Source organism: Glycine soja, chromosome 1 (assembly GCF_004193775.1).
Source record: "Glycine soja cultivar W05 chromosome 1, ASM419377v2, whole genome shotgun sequence".
Taxonomy (NCBI): Eukaryota; Viridiplantae; Streptophyta; class Magnoliopsida; order Fabales; family Fabaceae; genus Glycine; species Glycine soja.
Window position 1 is genome coordinate 25147942 of NC_041002.1, and position 20144 is coordinate 25168085.

General features: G+C 29.2%; 1 protein-coding gene across 1 annotated transcript; it reads right to left on the minus strand.

Moving 5' to 3' along the window:
• Positions 1-12152: 12152 nt before the first annotated feature.
• On the minus strand, positions 12153-14696 carry LOC114413767 (transcription factor HHO2-like). Its single transcript, XM_028378316.1, has 5 exons — positions 14259-14696; positions 13868-14139; positions 13475-13775; positions 13289-13365; positions 12153-12634 (listed from the first exon to the last, which is right to left on the minus strand). The coding sequence occupies exons 1-5, from the start codon at positions 14389-14391 to the stop codon at positions 12278-12280; spliced, it is 1140 nt and encodes a 379-aa protein (XP_028234117.1). The 5' UTR covers positions 14392-14696; the 3' UTR covers positions 12153-12277.
• Positions 14697-20144: the final 5448 nt, after the last annotated feature.

Sequence of the window (20144 nt, forward strand, 5' to 3'; positions counted from 1 at the left end):
TAATCTGATATAAATTTAAGAAAAACATGAAACAGGACATATTCTTTAACATGTGTTACATTCTCATTAAACCTATTGATCAAATATAATTTTGATATGTAAAAAGTGACTCATGTCATATTATTTTAAAATAAAATTGTATTTATATTTTGTTGATAAATAATTTAAAATTATCAATCACTCCAAAAGATACTATTTAAAAACCTCTAATTAAATTGAAATAATCTTATATAAATTGATCTATTCAACTAAGAGAAGAGAATAAGAAACAACGACATTGTCAATCTCAAATATTATAAGGAAATAAAATCGTATGCAATGAACATAATTACGAAGATGCCTAAAAAATGATTATATATTTTTTAACAAAAATATTAAAATATATTTTCGTGTTACATATTAAAATGGAGGAAAAATTATTATTTTATGTTTCACATACCTTTTCAACAAAATTTATTTTGTATTTATGAAAGAAAACATTTTTTTGTCTGAACATGACTGATTATGAAGTATTTACAGTAATTTTTGTATTAACTAGTATTTTTTTGTTTCGACAATTGTTCTAATCATTTTTTTGGCAAACAAATTGGTCAGTGGTTATTCTAATTTTTTAGAGAATCTTATTTATCTATCTCAGTTAGAAATGAAAAAAGTTATTGATACAAGTAATTTGATATTTAAGTTTCTTAATTGAGGTTTAATATTTGGTTTAGTATGAAATTGCAATTAAAAATATCACATTATTTCAATATTAACGAATCTCGTGAGAGAAAATTAGTTGAATGTTAAATAAAAAGTCCAAATGATTAAATAAAAAAATACTAACTAATTTTTCCATATTTGGTTTAACAAAAATAATAGATTTAGATTGTTATGTGTTTTATGATATTAAGGATCTATTTACTATCAAGTTAGATAGAATTAATTTCAATAAAAAAAAAATTATATTGTTTAATTAACCTTAGAAATTAAAATAATATCAACAACAACAACAACAACAACAACAACGCCTTATCTCACTAGGTGGGGTCGGCTACATGGATCAACTTCCGCCATAATGTTCTATCAAGTACCATACTTCTATCCAAACCATTAATTTCGAGATCCTTTTTGATAACCTCTCTTATAGTCTTTTTGGGTCTTCCTCTGCCTCGAATTGTTTGTTTTCTCTCCATCTGGTCTACTCTCCTCATTACAGAGTCTACCGGTCTTCTCTCTACATGCCCAAACCACCTAAGTCTATTTTCCACCATCTTCTCTACAATAGGCGCTACTCCAACCCTCTCTCTAATAGCTTCGTTTCTAATTTTATCCTGTCGAGTCTTACCACACATCCACCGCAACATCCTCATCTCCGCTACACCTACTTTATTCTCATGTTGGCTCTTGACCGCCCAACATTCTGTTCCGTACAAAATCGCCGGTCTTACCACAGTCCGATAAAACTTTCCCTTTAGCTTGATCGGTACCTTTGCATCACATAACACCCCCGATGCTTTTCTCCATTTCATCCATCCTGCTTGAATGCGATGATTCACATCCCCTTCAATTTCCCCATCATCCTGTATTACAGACCCAAGATATTTAAACCGTGTGACTTGAGGGATAATATGGTCTCCTATTTTCACCTCTGAGTTAGAAACCCTCCTTCTTTTGTTGAACTTACATTCCATATACTCCGATTTGCTTCTGCTTAGGCGAAAGCCATGTGTTTCTAGAGCTCGTCTCCAAGTTTCCAACCTCTCATTCAACTCCTCCCTCGACTCTCCAAGGAGGACTATGTCATCTGCAAAAAGCATGCATCTCGGCGCTATCTCTTGGATTTGTTCCGTGAGGACATCCAGAATTAAGGTAAAAAGGTAGGGGCTAAGGGTTGACCCTTGATGTAAACCAATTGTGATGGGAAAATCGTCTGACTCTCCACCCTGTGTCCTAACACTAGTCGATACCCTATCATACATATCTTGGATAGCTCGAATATATGCAACCCTAACCCCTTTCTTCTCTAGAGCTTTCCACAAAATCTCTCTAGGCACTCTATCATACGCTTTCTCCAAGTCAATAAAAATCAAGTGCAAGTCTTGTTGGGCCATGCGATATTGCTCCATCACCCGCCGTAATAAATAAATCGCTTCCATGGTCGACCTTCCCGGCATGAAACCAAATTGATTCTCAGTAACTTGAGTCTCCTTTCTTAATCTCCGTTCGATCACTCTTTCCCATAATTTCATGGTATGACTCATGAGCTTGATTCCCCTATAATTTGCACAATTTTGTATATCCCCCTTGTTCTTATAGATTGGCACTAACGTGCTTCTCCTCCATTCCTCCGGCATGCGTTTTGACCTCATAATTTCGTTAAAGAGTTCGGTGAGCCACTCAAGACCTCTATCTCCAAGAGTTTTCCACACTTCAATAGGTATGTTGTCTGGCCCCACCGCCTTACCATTACTCATTCTTTTCAACGCTTCCTTTACTTCCTGTTTCTGAATCCGACGATAGTACTTATAGTTCCGGTCCTCTTCTCTTGTGTCTAGACTGCTAGAGTCATATCCATATCCATCATTAAATAAGTTGTGGAAATACGCCTTCCACCTTTCCTTGATATCTTTTTCCTGCACTAAGACTTTGCCTTCTTCATCCTTAACACACTTTACTTGATCCAAATCTCTAGTCTTCCTCTCTCTACCCTTAGCAAGCCTATATATAGATCTTTCTCCGTCCCTGGTTCCTAGAGCTTGGTATAGTCCGTCAAAAGCTTGGGCTCTTGCCTCACTCACCGCCTTTTTGGTTTCATTTCTAGCTATCTTATACTTATCCCAAGTTTCAGAATTTCTACACCTAGACCACTCCTTGAAACACTCCTTTTTTACTCTAACTTTGCTCTGAACATTTTCATTCCACCACCACGATTCTTTACCCCTAGGTCCAAAACCTCTAGATTCACCCAACGTCTCTTTAGCCACTTTAATAATCTCTTGGGACATCTTGTTCCACATATCATTTGCACTTCCTTGTGATTGTCCACACCAACCCTCCCATATCTTTTGTTGGAAGATTCCTTGTTTCTCACCCTTCAAGTGCCACCATTTGATCCTTGGTGCTACAAGAGGACTTCTTCTCTTTGCCCTATCTCTAATTCTTACATCCATAACCAAAACTCTATGTTGGGTAGTCAAGCTCTCTCCCGGGATAACTTTACAGTTCAAGCAATACTTCCTATCAGACTTCCTGATAAGGAAGAAATCTATCTGAGAACATGTCCCTCCACTTTTGTAAGTAATAAGATGTTCCTCTCTTTTCTTAAACCATGTATTGGCTATAGAAAGATCCAAAGCCTCCGAAAACTCCAAGATGGATTTACCCTCCCCATTCATCTCCCCTAGGCCAAAACCCCCCATGCACCCCCTCAAAACCTCTAGCCACGCTACCTACATGTCCATTGAGATCCCCTCCTAGGAAAACTTTCTCTCCTTGGGGTATATCCTAAAGTACCCCTTCTAGATCCTCCCAAAATTTTACCTTAAAGTGTTCTGCTAACCCAACCTGAGGTGCGTACCCACTAATAACATTAAAGGTGTCCTGTCCCACTACCAATTTTAAGACTATGATACGATCTCCTACTCTTCTTACATCCACGACATCCTTCTTCCACTCCTTGTCCACAATAATCCCTACCCCATTTCTTGATCTGATTTTTCCCGTATACCACAGCTTAAATCCCGAGTTGTCTAATTCTTTCGCTTTTTCACCTGTCCACTTAGTTTCTTGTAGGCACATAAAATTGATCTTCCTCCTCACCATAACATCCACTATTTCCATAGATTTTCCAGTAAGTGTGTCTATATTCCATGTACCAAAGCGAATCCTCCTGTCATGAACTAGCTTCTTTACCCACACCCGTTCACGAAAATGTGGGAACCCTTGCTTACTTTTCAATACATCCGGGCGGCGATGCAGCGGCCCTTGCTCTTTTGACACTGTACTCGAGCCATACAGCGCGTTGCTTCCGGGCAACGACCTAGCATTCACATTATTACGTAATTGATCCATGTCATAGAGATTCGACAAAGTTTAACGTTGGCTGTCGAAAGCCTAACACAACCCTCTCAATTATGAAATTTATATTAAAACATGTATGATGACCAAATAAATTAATTCTAAATGTAACGAATAGGCCATAAAAGTCACACAATGAGGGTAAATAATAAAAAAAGAAACCCTTAGGTCGTTGCCTATTTGGTTATGAGGATGGAAAAAAAATAAACAAATTATATTAACACACTCATATTTGTTTGGATTGTACAATTAAAGAAAAGTTGTACTAATGAGTCTAGTGTTGAAGATTTATTTTTAAGTAGAGACCTCATTTCTAAGCTTAATGTATCTTTGTGCTATGCATTGGTGAAATGTTTATTTCATATCTTAGGATCTAGAAACACCCTTTCTATTCTGCTGGCTATCACTTATTATTTATTCTATAAATTTCATGTCAAACTTTTTCACTCAATTATTCACTTTCAGGAAGTTCCTCCTGATAATGAGTTTGAGAAGCGAGTAAGGCCCGAGGTATTACCTGCAAATGAGATTGATGTCACATTCTCTGATATTGGTGCCTTAGATGAGACCAAAGAATCCCTTCAAGAACTAGTAATGCTTCCTCTTAAAAGGCCAGACCTTTTCACTGGAGGCCTTCTAAAGCCTTGTCATTTAAATCTATTTTAATTTTAATGCAGGATTATGGTAGGACTACCATTTGTGGAGAACAGGGAAAAGATTTTGAGGACTCTTTTGGCAAAAGAAAAGGTGGATAACGAACTTGAGTTTAAGGAACTTGCAACTATGGCAAAAGGATATACTGGAAGTGATCTAAAGGTTGCTACTATTCTTTTATATTGTTCACATTGGATATAACATTATCGTGTAATGAGTGCTTTTTGTTTTCTGTGCTTTTAATTATATCATTTATTCATTGTCAACCTGTCCATTGTAGAACTTATGCACAATTGTTTCTTATCGGCCTGTTAGAGAGCTAATTCAGCAAGAGAGGCTAAAGAGTCTGGTAAGTAGCAAAAAATCAGGATTTCAAAGAGGCCATTAAATATGCAAGATTTCAAAGAGTTATTATTACCCTTAGGCCATTGAATATGCAGGATTTAAAAGAGGCCAAAAATCAGGTAACACCCACTCTAACAATTTTCACCTGGTATGACTTAAAGAATTCTAATATATATGGAGCGAGGGTGCAATAAAAACTGATATATATGATATCTCCAAATTTCCACTTGGTATGACTTAAAGAATTTTGCTCTTATATTTATTAGATATCTTTCATAAGGGTATTGAAATTTTGAAATCATATTACTTAACAACATTCAGTTAGTTCCTGCCTACTTACTAAAATTCATTCATTTATAGTCATCAACTTTCTCATATCTGAAAAAATAATTATTTTCTCACAAATTGCTACTATTTTCACTGCCAGGTGTTGTGGATAAGTCACTATCAAATCCTTGGTATTTTTTCACTCCATGAATAAATTGGATCTTTAGATTCTAATGCAACAAAAGTGCATCTTTATAGGTGGTTTTTGCAAGCAGACCTTGCACCTTATAATTAGTTCTTTCTGTCCAATCTTTCCAGACACTGTTGTTTCTCAAATAGAGTCTTTAGTATTTTAGGTGGAATCTAGGGATAATCTCACAAACTTGGTCTTTTGGGACTGATAACTATATGAAGTTTTTTTTAAAATGTTGGGCTAATTGGTGTTGTATCATTCATTTATATTTATTTTTATAAAATATTTTTAAATGTTGAGGGAGGGGTGTACGCTTTCTAAGACGGTTGTTTGCTAACAACTGTCATTAGTGACCGTCTTAGAAAGTCTTAGAAAGATAACTTTTTAAGACAGTTGTTAGCTAACAACCGTCTTAAAAAGTATCATTTTTAAGACTATTATTTTGCTAATAACTGTCTTAGAAAGTTTAACTTTTTTATAATGGTTATTTTTTTTAAGACGGTTTGAAAACCATTGTGGAAAGTGTTGATTTTTCACAACCACGGATTTAAAGACGATTGAAAATCATCATGGAAGGTGTTAAAAACCGACTTTGAAAGTCATTTTTGTAGTTGTGAACTTTTGTTGTAAAGTATGTTTAATACATCATTGAGTGTAGATGTAAAGTATGTTTAATACATCATTGAGTGTAGAGATCAATTGATACGTGATAGTTTTATTTTAATCATTTATTTTGAATTTGAGTCCAAAGTACTTCTTTTGTTCCTAATTATAAGATTCGTTTTAAAAATTATTTTTTTTGTAAGATTTTTTTTCTAATTTCTAGATGCATTAATTAATTTTTTTTTCTCTTCTATATCTTTAGTTATTCTTTCTTCAAACATTAATGATAAATAATTAAGTGCATAGATGAAAAGGATAATTTTGGAATAATAATACAATTAATTGACAGATTTCATGTGATTAATTAAATTAATTATTTTTCTTAAGGGACATGAATGAGTTGAAATAATCTTATAATTTAGGACAAACAGAATATGTAATTATGTTATATATTGTGAAAATAGTTTTATCATCAATAATAATCTTAAAAACTTGAGTATGACTTTTTTTTTTAAAAAAATGAGAGACTTATCTCATTTCATTGATAACAAGTGGATGAATACAGGTTAGAATCAAATCATGAACATAGAGACTACTACATAATTGAGACGCTCTTAAAAGAACATCAACACAATTAGTTTGTCTCCTAATAAATGAACCCTAATAATTTTCAATTGACTAATTAAGGAATTATCTAGCGTTATTAACAATAGTTACTAGATCTGTTTGATTGGCCTTTAATGAATCTAACCGATCAACAACATGTTTCACAATTACATTTTGCAGTTGTAAATCTTTTAATTAACCAAGATAGAGTTTCTTGAAGGTAACAGTTTCTCTGCTAAGATGATGGGAAAAAAACTTGAGTATGATTATTTCCTATAAAATATACTTGTGATATAAAAAAAGAAAAAATAAGTTCAATACATGAATCAAATAATTAAAAGAGTCTAATTTAATTATTTGAATAAAATGTATGGATATTATAAATTTTGTGATACTATTTTTTATTCTTATAGATAAAAAAATATACATGAATCAAATGACTATTGTTAATCTTGACACAATCAAGCTAAAAAGTCTATCTTTTAGAATCTAGACAAAAGCAGTTATCAACACAGTTGCATACATAAATAAAGACAAAATTCAAAAATAAAATACAGAAATCAAGATATTTGCCCATTCATGCGTTACAAAATCAAAATTCAACATTTGACGTGCACTTAATTAGACAAAAAAGTTTTGTTTAGGCTGAGATGGATTATACTCATTGTGCTTTGTTTGGCTTCCTGGTCGCTACTTATTACCAACCCAGATCTGAATCTACTCAGCATATATAGCCTATTCAACACGTAAATTTGTCAAAGTTAAATCAATTAACTAAGGAACCCCTCGAAGCTAAAAGGGTCATAAAAAACTTTTTTTTTTAACAACGTAACACTTAATGGCTTTGTAAAATTACTTCTAGTTATATAATTTAATTTTGAATCCAAGTAATATTACGTCTATTGCGTGAAAACACTAGCCATTATATATCTCTAGCATGGAAATTGTCCTCCATTATTGACACAGCACAACCCCTGGTAAGAGTTGAAGTTCACTCTTTGAAAAAGGCTTATGTGTAAAGGGGTTATATCTAATGATCTACAAGTACTATGAATAAGAATATATTGTTTGTAAATTGAAATTGGGGGGACAAGGTGCTCCACACTGTGAAGATGAATGGAATAATTAGTCTAAAGATGTAAAAAAAAAAAAATATGATATAAGAAATTGACATTGATGAATTAAGTAACAAATCAATTGGAGAAGGTTTGGGTTTATCCATGTGAAAAGAGAGGAAATATTAATATTATTTTGAGTGTCAACATATATATTGTAGCACATGGAATGCATGGGACTTTAATTTAAAATGGAATATCCAACAAGTAACCAAACCTAACACGCAATATATTATTTGGAGAGATATATGGCGATTGAAAGTTTTGACCGTCCGTGTTGTTGAGTTTGTGCTTTTACATTTGATTTCTTATGCTTTTGGCATAAAGTTGTGTGTAGCGTGTGATTGAAGAGCCAGTGCAAAGGGTGTAGAGATTGAAAAAGGCAAAGTAAAAGAGGGTAAAAAACAGAGTAAAATAGGAAGACAAGGCAACCCAGTAAAATATTCTAGCGAATTAGTTTATGTTAAGTAAATGTCTAAGAAACTGGATAAATAGTTTCGTCTTCTTGAGTAAATTATAATCTTATACTTTTTAAATACATTTCATAAATATTTCAGGTTAATTATAATTGTCATAATTAATAAACTTCAAATAATATCATATTAAAGTGCTTTTTGTTATATTAAATTAGATCTAGCTTCTGATAGTTTGTCATAATACGGTCATGTTGGGATTTTCGGTGAGACGGTTCAAAAGTATGATTGAGAATAAAATATCAGCTTCAAATTATATTTGATTATCCCTCAAAAATATATTTGTAAGCAAAATTTTGTCTTGAAAATTCAATTTTACAGAAATAAGACTTTGATATTTTTGGAAACTTAACTTCCAAACTTGAGTTTAATCAAAACTTTAAGTTTGCAAACTTAATTCAAACATGCACTAATTTGGTTAACTTACAAATTATAATAGATGTCATGTCAAATAGCATTTTAGTGCTAGACCTTTAAGTGTAATAAAGAGACTTTAAGTAACCAAAATAATTTTTTTTTATTTAAGATATCAAACTGAAAAAAAAAATCATGGATTAAAATTATATTTTATCTTTTATTTTTCAATAGTTCAAGTATTTATTAAAATGTACTAAATAATTTTTAATCATGGGTAATATCCATATAAAATTGAGGGTTTTTTTAAAAAAATATTTGTTTTTATTTTAGTTCCTATAATTATTTTAGTCTATTGTCAAGTAACAATGTTAGCAACTCATTGACTTATCTTGAGAGTAGTTACATATAATTTTTTTTGTAAAGTGTGTTTTTTAAATTTATTATTAATTAGTCTTATGGATGGCATAACCGTTTAGAACATTTAAAAATATTATTAATGTAATTATTATATTATTAGTTAACGTTTGGATTAAAATAAAATAAAAACACCCAATTTTGTTGAACAAAAGTTATTTAAGCTTAAATTGTTCTGTATAAGTTTTCTAATTTAGAAATAAGCGAAACGCTTTCTGTTTTTCATTTTCATTTTTTGTTATGCACAAAGACAGCAGGCGGTAAAGAAAGGGAACATATTAAATATTTATTCTGTACTCGACGTGTCCAAATAAAGACAAAGGAAGTGGTTTAAAGGGAAGTCCTGTGCAATAGATTCCATGAAGAATATACCATATGATAATAACTTTAAAAAAAATGTATGATCCTAATTTTTAATTCCTTGTTGTGAGATGCTCTTGTTTAACTTGCAAGATTAATGAATAAGTAGTGTCAATGTCTCAACATCATCGATAAATTAAACAAACGGGGAAAAATAAGGACCTTAACAATCGTAACTAACCAATAATAAGCATGTAAGTTTTATTAAATTTATTCTTAAACCTACGGAAAATAACATTAAAGTATATCATTTATAATTCTGTATAATTTAATTATATTTTAATTACTATTTACTAGTGGAGGAAAATAGGAATGCTGATAGGGCAGGAAGAACATGGGTAGTAGCTAGCTACCTATTCCCATCACGCAACCGCATGAGTGTATATTAACAACTATACATCGATAATATAAAAAAAATTATCTTATCATCTAACTTCATATTGTTATTATAATTTTTAAAATAATTATTATAAAAAAATTAATAAGCATTAATAACTCCTTATGATAAAATTATTTTGTAAATCATTCAACTAAATTTTTTTTGCGCGGTTGTAATTACTTTTATCACAAGTATAAAAGTAATTGAATTTCTCATTAACAAGCATTAATAACCCCTTATGATAAGATTTTTTTTTCTTCCCCTTATGATAAGATTAAATAGTAATATATCGTATGTAATTGAATACAATATGTCACCAACACAGCACTAACATTAGAAAGGGGGAAAAATCTACTATTTTAAAACATTAAATGCTTCTGACCTAATTGAAGTATATACCTAAAATAATATACTTGTTAGGACTATATATACGAACTTTATTTTCATATTTTGTTTAACAAGATATTGTTATTTGGTCGCATCATATTAATATACTCTATTATGCTTCTTCACAGATTGGTGCCCAGCAATATTGTAATTGACAGTTGCTGAAGTTATTTTTACAATTGTTGTATATCTGCAGCTTCTTTGTCCTATACGTACAATGTTGTCACTACTCACTTGTCAAACGTGAAATTGGATTTGGTTATTGTGTTTGCATATTTTGTGGGATATTCTCAGATTCTTTCCTTTAGAATCATCAAGGCACTAGAATCCTGTTAACCCCCATTATATCATATCAAAGTCACTACAAGCCACAAATAACCATGACAAATATTTGGACCACCGTCCCAAAGTACAAGCACAGTCGTTATAAATGTGCTAAATTAGCTTTTGGTTATTAGGTATACGAGTTTATCAGGATTTAGGGGTGTACATGCTATGATATATATTTGTGTAAAACTAAACTAAATTTAATTGAAAATAAAAAATTAATCAAACTATTCTTCATTTTTAAAAGTAGTTTGATTGTTTGTAAGAATTATTGATAAAATCAAATTTGGTTCATCCTTGAAACTGATTTTCTTGTTTTTAATTAGTTTCAGAAATATGTTTAAAAAAATAGTTTTAAAAATAAACTTGTGAAAATTGTAGATTTAAAGCAAAATTTAAAATTGATTTTTGGTATAAATCATAGACACCCACCACGGGAGGCAATATGTTCGAGGTGGGATAAGATAATTGTGTGCAACAAAACTCTACCTCTAATCAAGCTAATATTACCCCACGTCATCGGTTGACATACTTAGTGGCAATTTAAAATTAATTTAAAATAAAAAATTATTTTTAAAGTTGATTTTAACTAAAATTGATCACCAACAAATTATTGATTGGAATGGTACTATACTCAGGTTCTTTAAGTAAGATTTTAGTTTTAGTCTTATTAAAAAAATTTGGTCAAGGATATTTCATTTAAGATGATCAATCAAATTTTTGGATAGAAATTAATCATTAGCAAAACTAGATAGTTAATAAATATTTCGTATTAATATCATGGTAATCCAGAAAAATGACAATTGGTCATTTAATTATTTGTCGGGTGATAAATTAATTTAGTTTAAAAGTCTATTTATATTATTTATTTTTTTGCAATTATAATGTAAGTGTTAATTTTAATATACTATTAATATATTTTTTTATACTATCAACTAATTAAAAATTACTATTTTTTGAATAAGCAAATATAGTGAAAATAAGTATCAATTAAAAAATATTATAAATATAAAGTTTGAAATATTTATTACAAAAACTAATTCATAAATGAATCTATCAATATACATCACCCAAATTCGTAATTCAATTTAACTAATCTTTTCCACTGCCCTAACCAAGATGCTACGTACTACCTAGGGACTAGGGAGGGAGGAAGTCATGTAATTTTCCCCAATTGGTAAACTCCTCCAAATTAGTGTGCATTTAAATTCAGATTAGATCATTTAAAATTACATTAAAATATCAATTTATTGTATTTTAAATAAATAGTCACACATTTAATTTATATTAAGGAATTATTTTCGGTATAAAATTAATTGAGTTGAGAAATACTAGAGCATTGAATGAAACCATTGTATTGAATAAAAAATTTATACTCAATTTAATTATTAACTCATTTTTTAAATTAAAACATCTAAAGATAAAACACTTTACTTTAAAATTAATGGATGTTGAACGTGCTTCCAAATCCAAGATGCTTTAAAAAGTCAGTTACATATTTTACTGCTGAGGAAATATTAGTGTAGCCAGCTAAAAGGGTGATTTGTAGTTTAACATGTTTGTTTTTTCGAATATTAATTATTTGTGAAAACTGAAAACATCATCTAGTAAAGTTACAGAAAATAAAACTATTTTCTTAAAATAAATTAATCTAAACATACACTAAGAGAATAACAATAGAGACTTTCTTTTGTACTAGAATATGTTTACAAAATTTTTTACAGCAAGTTGATCAAAATCAATTGGGGACAGGTGGTGAAGTTGTGATGGTGTGTGTGGAGGATGATGAGGCAGGTGAGTTTGAAAGAACACTATGATTAGGTCTTTCCTCAGAGTGTGAATGCTCCTTCTGCTTCATAATTGGTAATGTGTGGGTGACAGCTGGAGGGTGTGCAGCCACAGGTGCATATATTCCAGTTGGAGCAGTAGTAGTAGTAACTGTGGTCAATTCCTCTCCAGATGCTGTTGAGGTGGTTGCTACTGCAGCATATTCTGGTGGCTGAACAAAAATGTTCCCCACAAGAAATAAAGGGCCTGCTTGTGAACTTGCATTGTTGTGGATTATGGGGCTTCTTCTAGTGTGAAGACGAAATTTCTGTACAAGACAAAAAAACAAAATATCTTAGACCATGATTTAGGGCACGAGACTCAAGAAAAATGACATAGAAAATAAAGATAAAAAGGGTAAAATGGGTTTTAGATTTTCAATTTTCGGCTAAAATTAGTCTTGATTTTTATATTTTAAAAATTGGACAAAATTTATATGTAATTTCATAAGTATTTTTAGGGTTGTTCTACAGTTAGAATTGAAGTTTTATCAATCTGCATGCAAACATTATTTATTGAGATGAAACTTTAATTGTGATTGAAAAATCATACTTAATAATACTTATAAAACATTATGTAAATTTTATCCCTAAAAATAATGATTTTGATCTCTTTTATTTCTTTTAAATTGGTAAGCTTTATTCTTTACCATAAATATTTTGAATTTTATAAAATTATAAAATTCACCAATTATAAAAATTATATTGATGAAAATCATATTTTTAAAACAATTTTTTACTGAAAATTGAAAAACTTAAAACTTATTTTGCCCAAATAAGAATAAATAGGACAACCCAACTTTACTTAAAAGCCAATTTTCAGACTCAATTTTGGCACAGCACCAAAAAGGGAAAATATGTAAGATCATAGAAATGGGGCAAGAAATTAAAATGACCAAATTAGTTACACACACAACACAAACCTGTAAATGACTTTTGACTTCATCATTGGTTAGGCCATCAACCTTCATCAGCTCCCTGATCTGTTTAGGCGTGGCAGCTACAAACACCAAATACCAAACATCAAACATTTGACACAAAGCGGTTCCAATTTCAATTGCATAATTTAGAGCACATAGCAACTTGTGCAAATTAACTAAGATACTCACAGTCTGCACCCCCAAGTTGTTGAAGTGCATGCAAGAATCTCTTGTGCAATTCCTGTGACCAACACCTGCGTTGCTTTCTCTGAGCTTGTCCTTTCTCTTCTTTTTTGTTTTCTACTCTCACTGGTCCTGTAGAACTTGTAGCAGGCACTGGTGGTGAAGAGGGTGCTTTACCAATTGCTGATGCATCATTATTAATACTAGCCTTTGCATCACCACTTTTTTCCTCTCTTTGGAACGGTTGAAAAGCTCCACCGTTTCTCTTCACTTCCACAACATCAGTTTTCCTAGGCACAACAACGTCCTAAATAAAACCAAAAGCATCTTTTAATTTTTCTGCTTAAAAAACAAAATAAAATAAATGTTTGTTTTTTTAAAAAAAAATTGGGGTTTTACCTCTTTGGTAGGAGGGGGATTGGGATTCCACAACTGAACGGATCTGAGCCAATCTGATTTTTTTTTATCAGTGGCGGTTTTTTTGTGTTTATGAAAATGTTCTTCATCTTCATCTTCTTCTTCAACAGAATCTTGAGATGCCCTTTTCTTTAGAGGAATGAACTCCTCAAAAACAGGTCCATCCGTTGATGTCTGTTCCGAACACTCCGATTGGCCATTCAAATTGTACTCCGCTACCGTTCCAGCCAATTGCTGCCTACAAGCCTCAATTGCTGCATCAAATTCAAAAAAAAAAAAAAATCAAAAACCCACATCTAGAAAATGCAAAAAACAAAAACAACATACCCAGAAACAAAAGCAAAAATCTGTAACTTCTTCAAGGTTTAATTACCTTGCGTGACAAGCTCTAATGACAAAGGAAGCTCTTTAGGGAAAACTTGAATTTTCCTTCTTTCTTCCTCCAATGCTTCGATGTACTGAAGGAACCCCATTTTCAAGGGTTGCATTTTCTGAGCAAATTGCATTGAAATTTTGAAGTTTTTTTTTCTCTCTCTCTCTCTTTGATTATGTGTTGGTGAGTTATGAGTTTTGTGGGTGTGAGAAGAAAAACAAGAACAGTTTGAGGAAGAGGATGAGGAGGAATATATAGGGAATAGCGATTTGTCAAAGCGTGGACGGAAAACGGATCCAACAATGAAAAATTTTATTTATTATGGGATCTAATCTGAGCAGAATCAAAATTCGGAATAAACTTTTCTTCTAGAGAGAGAGGGAGAGTTAGAGAGAGAAAGCGATTGGAGGGTGGAGATGAACCGAGGTAAAGATCGAGGTCGGGGCGTCGCGTACAAAAAACGAATCTTTGATGCGTTTTATATTCTTGCATAGTGCATACTACACACAAGTCTTGTTTTCCTTTCTTATTTTGTCTCTCTGTTGTTTTGTCGTTTATGTAATTTTTTTATTATTTAAATTGATTGATTCATCTCTAAAAAAAAGTGTGAACAATACTTTGCTTTTTTTAGAAAAAAAATAGATAATATGTTTTTCATATGCAATATATATTTTTTAGCTTATTACTTAAAAATATTCTTTTATCTTACTGCATGACATATTTACATTGTAAAATTTTTACTTTTTTAATAATTATTATTAAGATAAATTGATTAACTGATAATATGACGCTCTGTCTATGTCATATTATCATTTAATCGATAATATGATATTTTATTACTTTGATAAGTTATGGTATAATGGATTGAAAATTAATGATAAATATTAAAAATAAAAGTAAAAAAATATCAAATAGTAAAATAAAGAAATGAGATAGTAAATTAAAAAGAAAGTTTATTAAACATATTTTTTAGATAGTAATTTTTTTCTCTTTAATCTAGTTTTTATATTCTCTAGTGTAAAAAATATTACTTTTTGCAATTAATAATTATTTTGATTTGATTTTCAAAATAGAGTAATTATTATAGAAGATTATTATACATAATAATTTTTTTTGAAGAGTATTATACATAATTTTTATGTTGTTAATGTACCTTAATTAAATCAAATTATTTAGTAATGTTTTTCAAAATTAAAGTAGTGGTATTCTTAGAAATTAAATTAGAATTTATTTATAATCTACTATATATATAAAAAAGATAAAATTTGATTCCATAGGATGATATCACTTGACAACAAAAATATTAAATGATATTATTTAATTCAATTATTAATTCAAATTAATTTTATTCTATTATGTAAATAGATTTTATTTTATTATTCACTCTATTAGAACTATATTAAGTTATTATTCTATTAAATGAAAAAAAAATTTAGAATTTTTATTTTTCAATAACATATTTTTATTTTATTTTCAGAATTATTAATCTTAATCAATTATTTCATTCTTCTGTTAACATTTCTTATAATGATTTTAATATTACTTAATAATATATATACTACAAAAAATGATTGATGAATTTATTTTATTGTTTTAGTTAATAATATATCTTTTTAGGAAATATGTATTAAGTTATATTAGTTTTGTAGAACAAAGAGTAAATCCATTACATCATATAATTAAAAGCTATAAAAAAATAAAATATAAAAAAATATTAATTTCGTGAATCATATTTAAACATTAATTAATAAAAATATGTTCAAATGTTTTTTAACATTTGAAATTAGTAACATCTACTCATTTGGAAAAAAAAGTTAATTCAAATCAATTTTTTTTCTTATCTATTCAATTAAAAAAGATTTTTATATTTTAAATTAACTTATTTGATTAATATAAAAAATTTATTTAATAATATATAAATTTATTAATATAAAAATACAGAAAATATATTAAATATAAAACAAAATTCATGGGAATTTTTTATAAAGTGTTAAATTTTATAAAAATACAAACTTAGTGAATGTAGATGAATATAGTATAAATCATATAAATTTTGATGATTAATTTTATAATATTTAATATTTATTATATGTATTGTTGATTATTTTGAATATATATATATATATATATATATATATATATATATATATATATATATATATAAATACATCAATACCCGTATATTACACAAGACACTGAACTAGTTTTGTTAAAATAAATGAAAAAAATGACAAGAGTGAGGAGAGAGAAAGGGTTTGGTTATGAATATTCCAGACTGATTCCCTTCATTGAGTTCATTATGGGCTGGCAAATGCGTATCTTCACCGCCTTTCTCAATTCATTCATCTATTCAATCGGATAAGATCAAAGACTATTCTTCTTACACATTCTCTCTCTTCTTGTCTGTTTTGTCACCTATCAAAATGCGAATTTTCATTAATGCTTTCCTCTTTCAATTAATCAATGTTGTGTTTTTGGGTCAAGCTGTACGGAATGTAAGTGTATGGGATTTTCCTAAGAGCATTTTAATTTAAAATATGCAATTCTTATATAAATCAAAGCTACTATAGTGAAATCTTTTAAAAATGAATTTTTTTTAAGGAAAAAATATGACTTATAAGATACTATTTTTGAATAAATATTTAATACTTGAATTAGTATCATATATATATATATATATATATATATATATATATATATATATATATATATATATATATATATATATATATATACACACACATATATATCGTATATTTATATTTTAAAAATAATAAATATGTTAAATGTCCAAACAATTATACTAAAAATAATAATAATAACCATACAAAATAATAAATTACTATAAAATTTGGCAATAATTAAATAAAAGAAATACAAAATCTAATAAAGTTCGTGCTTTGTTAAAACTACTCATGAAAAATAATTACTGTTTTATTAAAGAAGCTTTCATATGAAACTCTAAAAGAAAATAATTATTTTTAAAACAATTTGATACAAACATATGCCAATTTCGTAGTAAATACATCATGTTCTTAATTATCAAGGAAAAAGATTTAAACAAAGGATAAGGCCATATCTACACGCACACATACAGTCTGCGCAATCAAAATATTTGATATTCAGCTTCCCTTCTTAAATGCATTATTCAACCAATTTAATTTAATCTCTTTCGTTTTCAGTCTTTTTCCTTTTAGATTTGGAGGATACTATTCGGATATGAATAAAATAAAATATTCATGAATTTTGAGGAAGTCGTGTATAGCGGACAAGATTCGCCAGTGGCCTTTGCTCATGGCTTCCATGCCATTTTTTTCTTGTGTTTGTTTAGGCAGAGAAGGAAAAATTATTACAGTTTAGAACTTAAACTTAAAATGGGTATATATGGTGTTGATAAATTTGTATGTGATGTTAGGTTATTGAGTGTTTTAATTTACAATGAAGAAATTAATAATATTATATTAATGTACGTAGAGATTAGTTAAAAATATTTTTTGTTTTTGAAAAGTATTAATTAAAAATAATAAATGTTCTTGCTAAAAATTATGATAAATATGTATAATGAATAATGATATTCTTATAATATAATGCATAAAAATATCATCATTTTTTATATTTTTCAATAAAATTCACTTAACAATAAATAATATATTCTAAAGTGTGTAAAATAAAATACTATCAGTATTATTTATCAAAAAAATAATTATATTAGAATCAGATAAAATTATTATAAACAATAAAATTACTCTTTTAAATATTTAACATGATTATAAATTTATAATTAAACTTTAAATTATTAATTAAATTAAATAATCTTACATTAATTAATTCACAGTCTCTCTTAATTAATCTGAGGCAACTCGTATTGTCATTATCGTAGTTTTAGTAAAATCCAAACTATTTATAGAGTTATTGATTAATAGTGTGAGAATTGATTCGGCTTTTTATTTTAATTTATTGACATGTGCGAAATATCCAGAGAATATACCTCGGGGTTCCAAAGTAAAAGGAATCTTGCAAGAGCGCGTTGCACGCTGCGTATTATTCGGTACGTTCGAATTTGTCATAAAGATAAAGTTGGCCTTTCGAGGCTCTAATGGCCAAACCACAGCCACAATTTCAATATCCCACAACTACTTTCCTCAATCTTCGTGGGTTCAGTAGCATTCTTGCCTACCCTCGTGATTCTAATTTATGAAAGTGAAAAACTTTTTGACTAGTTATCATATTTATTTATGATATTATAACAGACTGAGAAAAAGGAATACGTATACTAATGTAAAATATTCTAACTAGACCTAAATATTTCATCCATCCGTTCATAAATATAATTTTTTAAATTAATTTATACCCTTTAAAAAATTAGTTAAGTATAATTAGTAGCATTAATTTTGTTAATAATTTGTATTTTTTAAAAATTATCCTTAAAATTATTGAGACTAATAATTTTTTGTCTTTCTACTTAATTATTTTTCACCTAATTAATTAATGTGTGGTAACCTTCTTCTCCAAACCTTATAAAAGAGATAATGTATTTATCTTTTTGGTACATAACATTTATTATAGAGTAATTAAGGGTATTTGGATAAAAAAAAATATGTCAAAGAGTCTTATAAAAAGAGCAAATAAAATAGAGAAAAAGAATCTTATATTTAAAAATGGAAGGAGTATAAGCAACAATTTTTTTTAACTCAAATATAAACAAATTTTAATTACTTTGACTATATTTAATGATATTATTCCAAAAATACCCTTCAATTTATTGTGATTATAATTCCAATGACATTTTATTTATTCCTAATAAGTTTCAATGAAGGACTTTTAGGAGAATTAAATGACATTAACCAATTTTCTTAATTGATGTTTAAGTTAGTTAAATTTGTTTATATTTAGGTTAAAAAAAAATAGTTTTATATTGTCATCCAATCACAAACTACTCTCTCCATTCCAAAATAAGTGTCACATTTGAAAATAAATATTTCAAAATAAGTGTCATGTTAGTTTTTCAATGCAACATTAATTTTTTTTTACTAATATCCCCAATAAGTGTCACTTTAGCTTTTCAATGTAATATTAACATGAGAAAAATGATTATACATTAAAAGCATAAAAAGTTTTATACCGTCATCCAATTATAGTCCACCACGCATGATAAGTTTGTTGAATTTTATGGTAATTACTTTAAAAGTCATATTAATGATGAATTATGATTGAATAATAGTGTAAAAGTGTTTTACACCGTCAGTACATGATCATTAAATTCTATTAATGTTAAGGTTAGTTTTGTAATATTAATACTTTCTTCCATCTATTTACTATCTTTTCTTGATTTGTGTAAGGCAAACTATGTCAATGGGGCAATGAGGGGTTGCCTTGGCCCTGTTGCTTGTGGTAGCATCTTTCAAAACCATATTGGAGATTTTATTGGTTGCTTTGCTCAATCTCTTCTTGCTTCAATTGCATTTCATGCAGAATTGAAAGCAACAATGACAACTATAAAAACAACTTTTGAGAAGGGTTGTTGAAATTATGGTTAGAGTGTAAATTTTTAGCAGTAGTCCAAACTTTTAACATTGTGACTATTATGCCCTAGTAATTCCACTCATGTTGCAATAGCTATCTCACCTTTAGTCGTGCAATGTCTTTTCAAGGATCTCACATTTACGAGGAAGGAGGTAATGGTAACACTAATAGCCTTGCCAATTATGTTGTTCAAGTTGTTGGTTTATCTTGGTTGAATTCTTCACCAAGCTTCATTTGAGAGAATCTATCAAGTAGGATTGAAAATGAGTCGAGTTGAGTTGAGCTCGGTTCAACTTGACTCAACTCAATAAGAAATGGTTCAACTCGAAAGTCGACTCGAGTTCGATATGAACCTTTATTTTC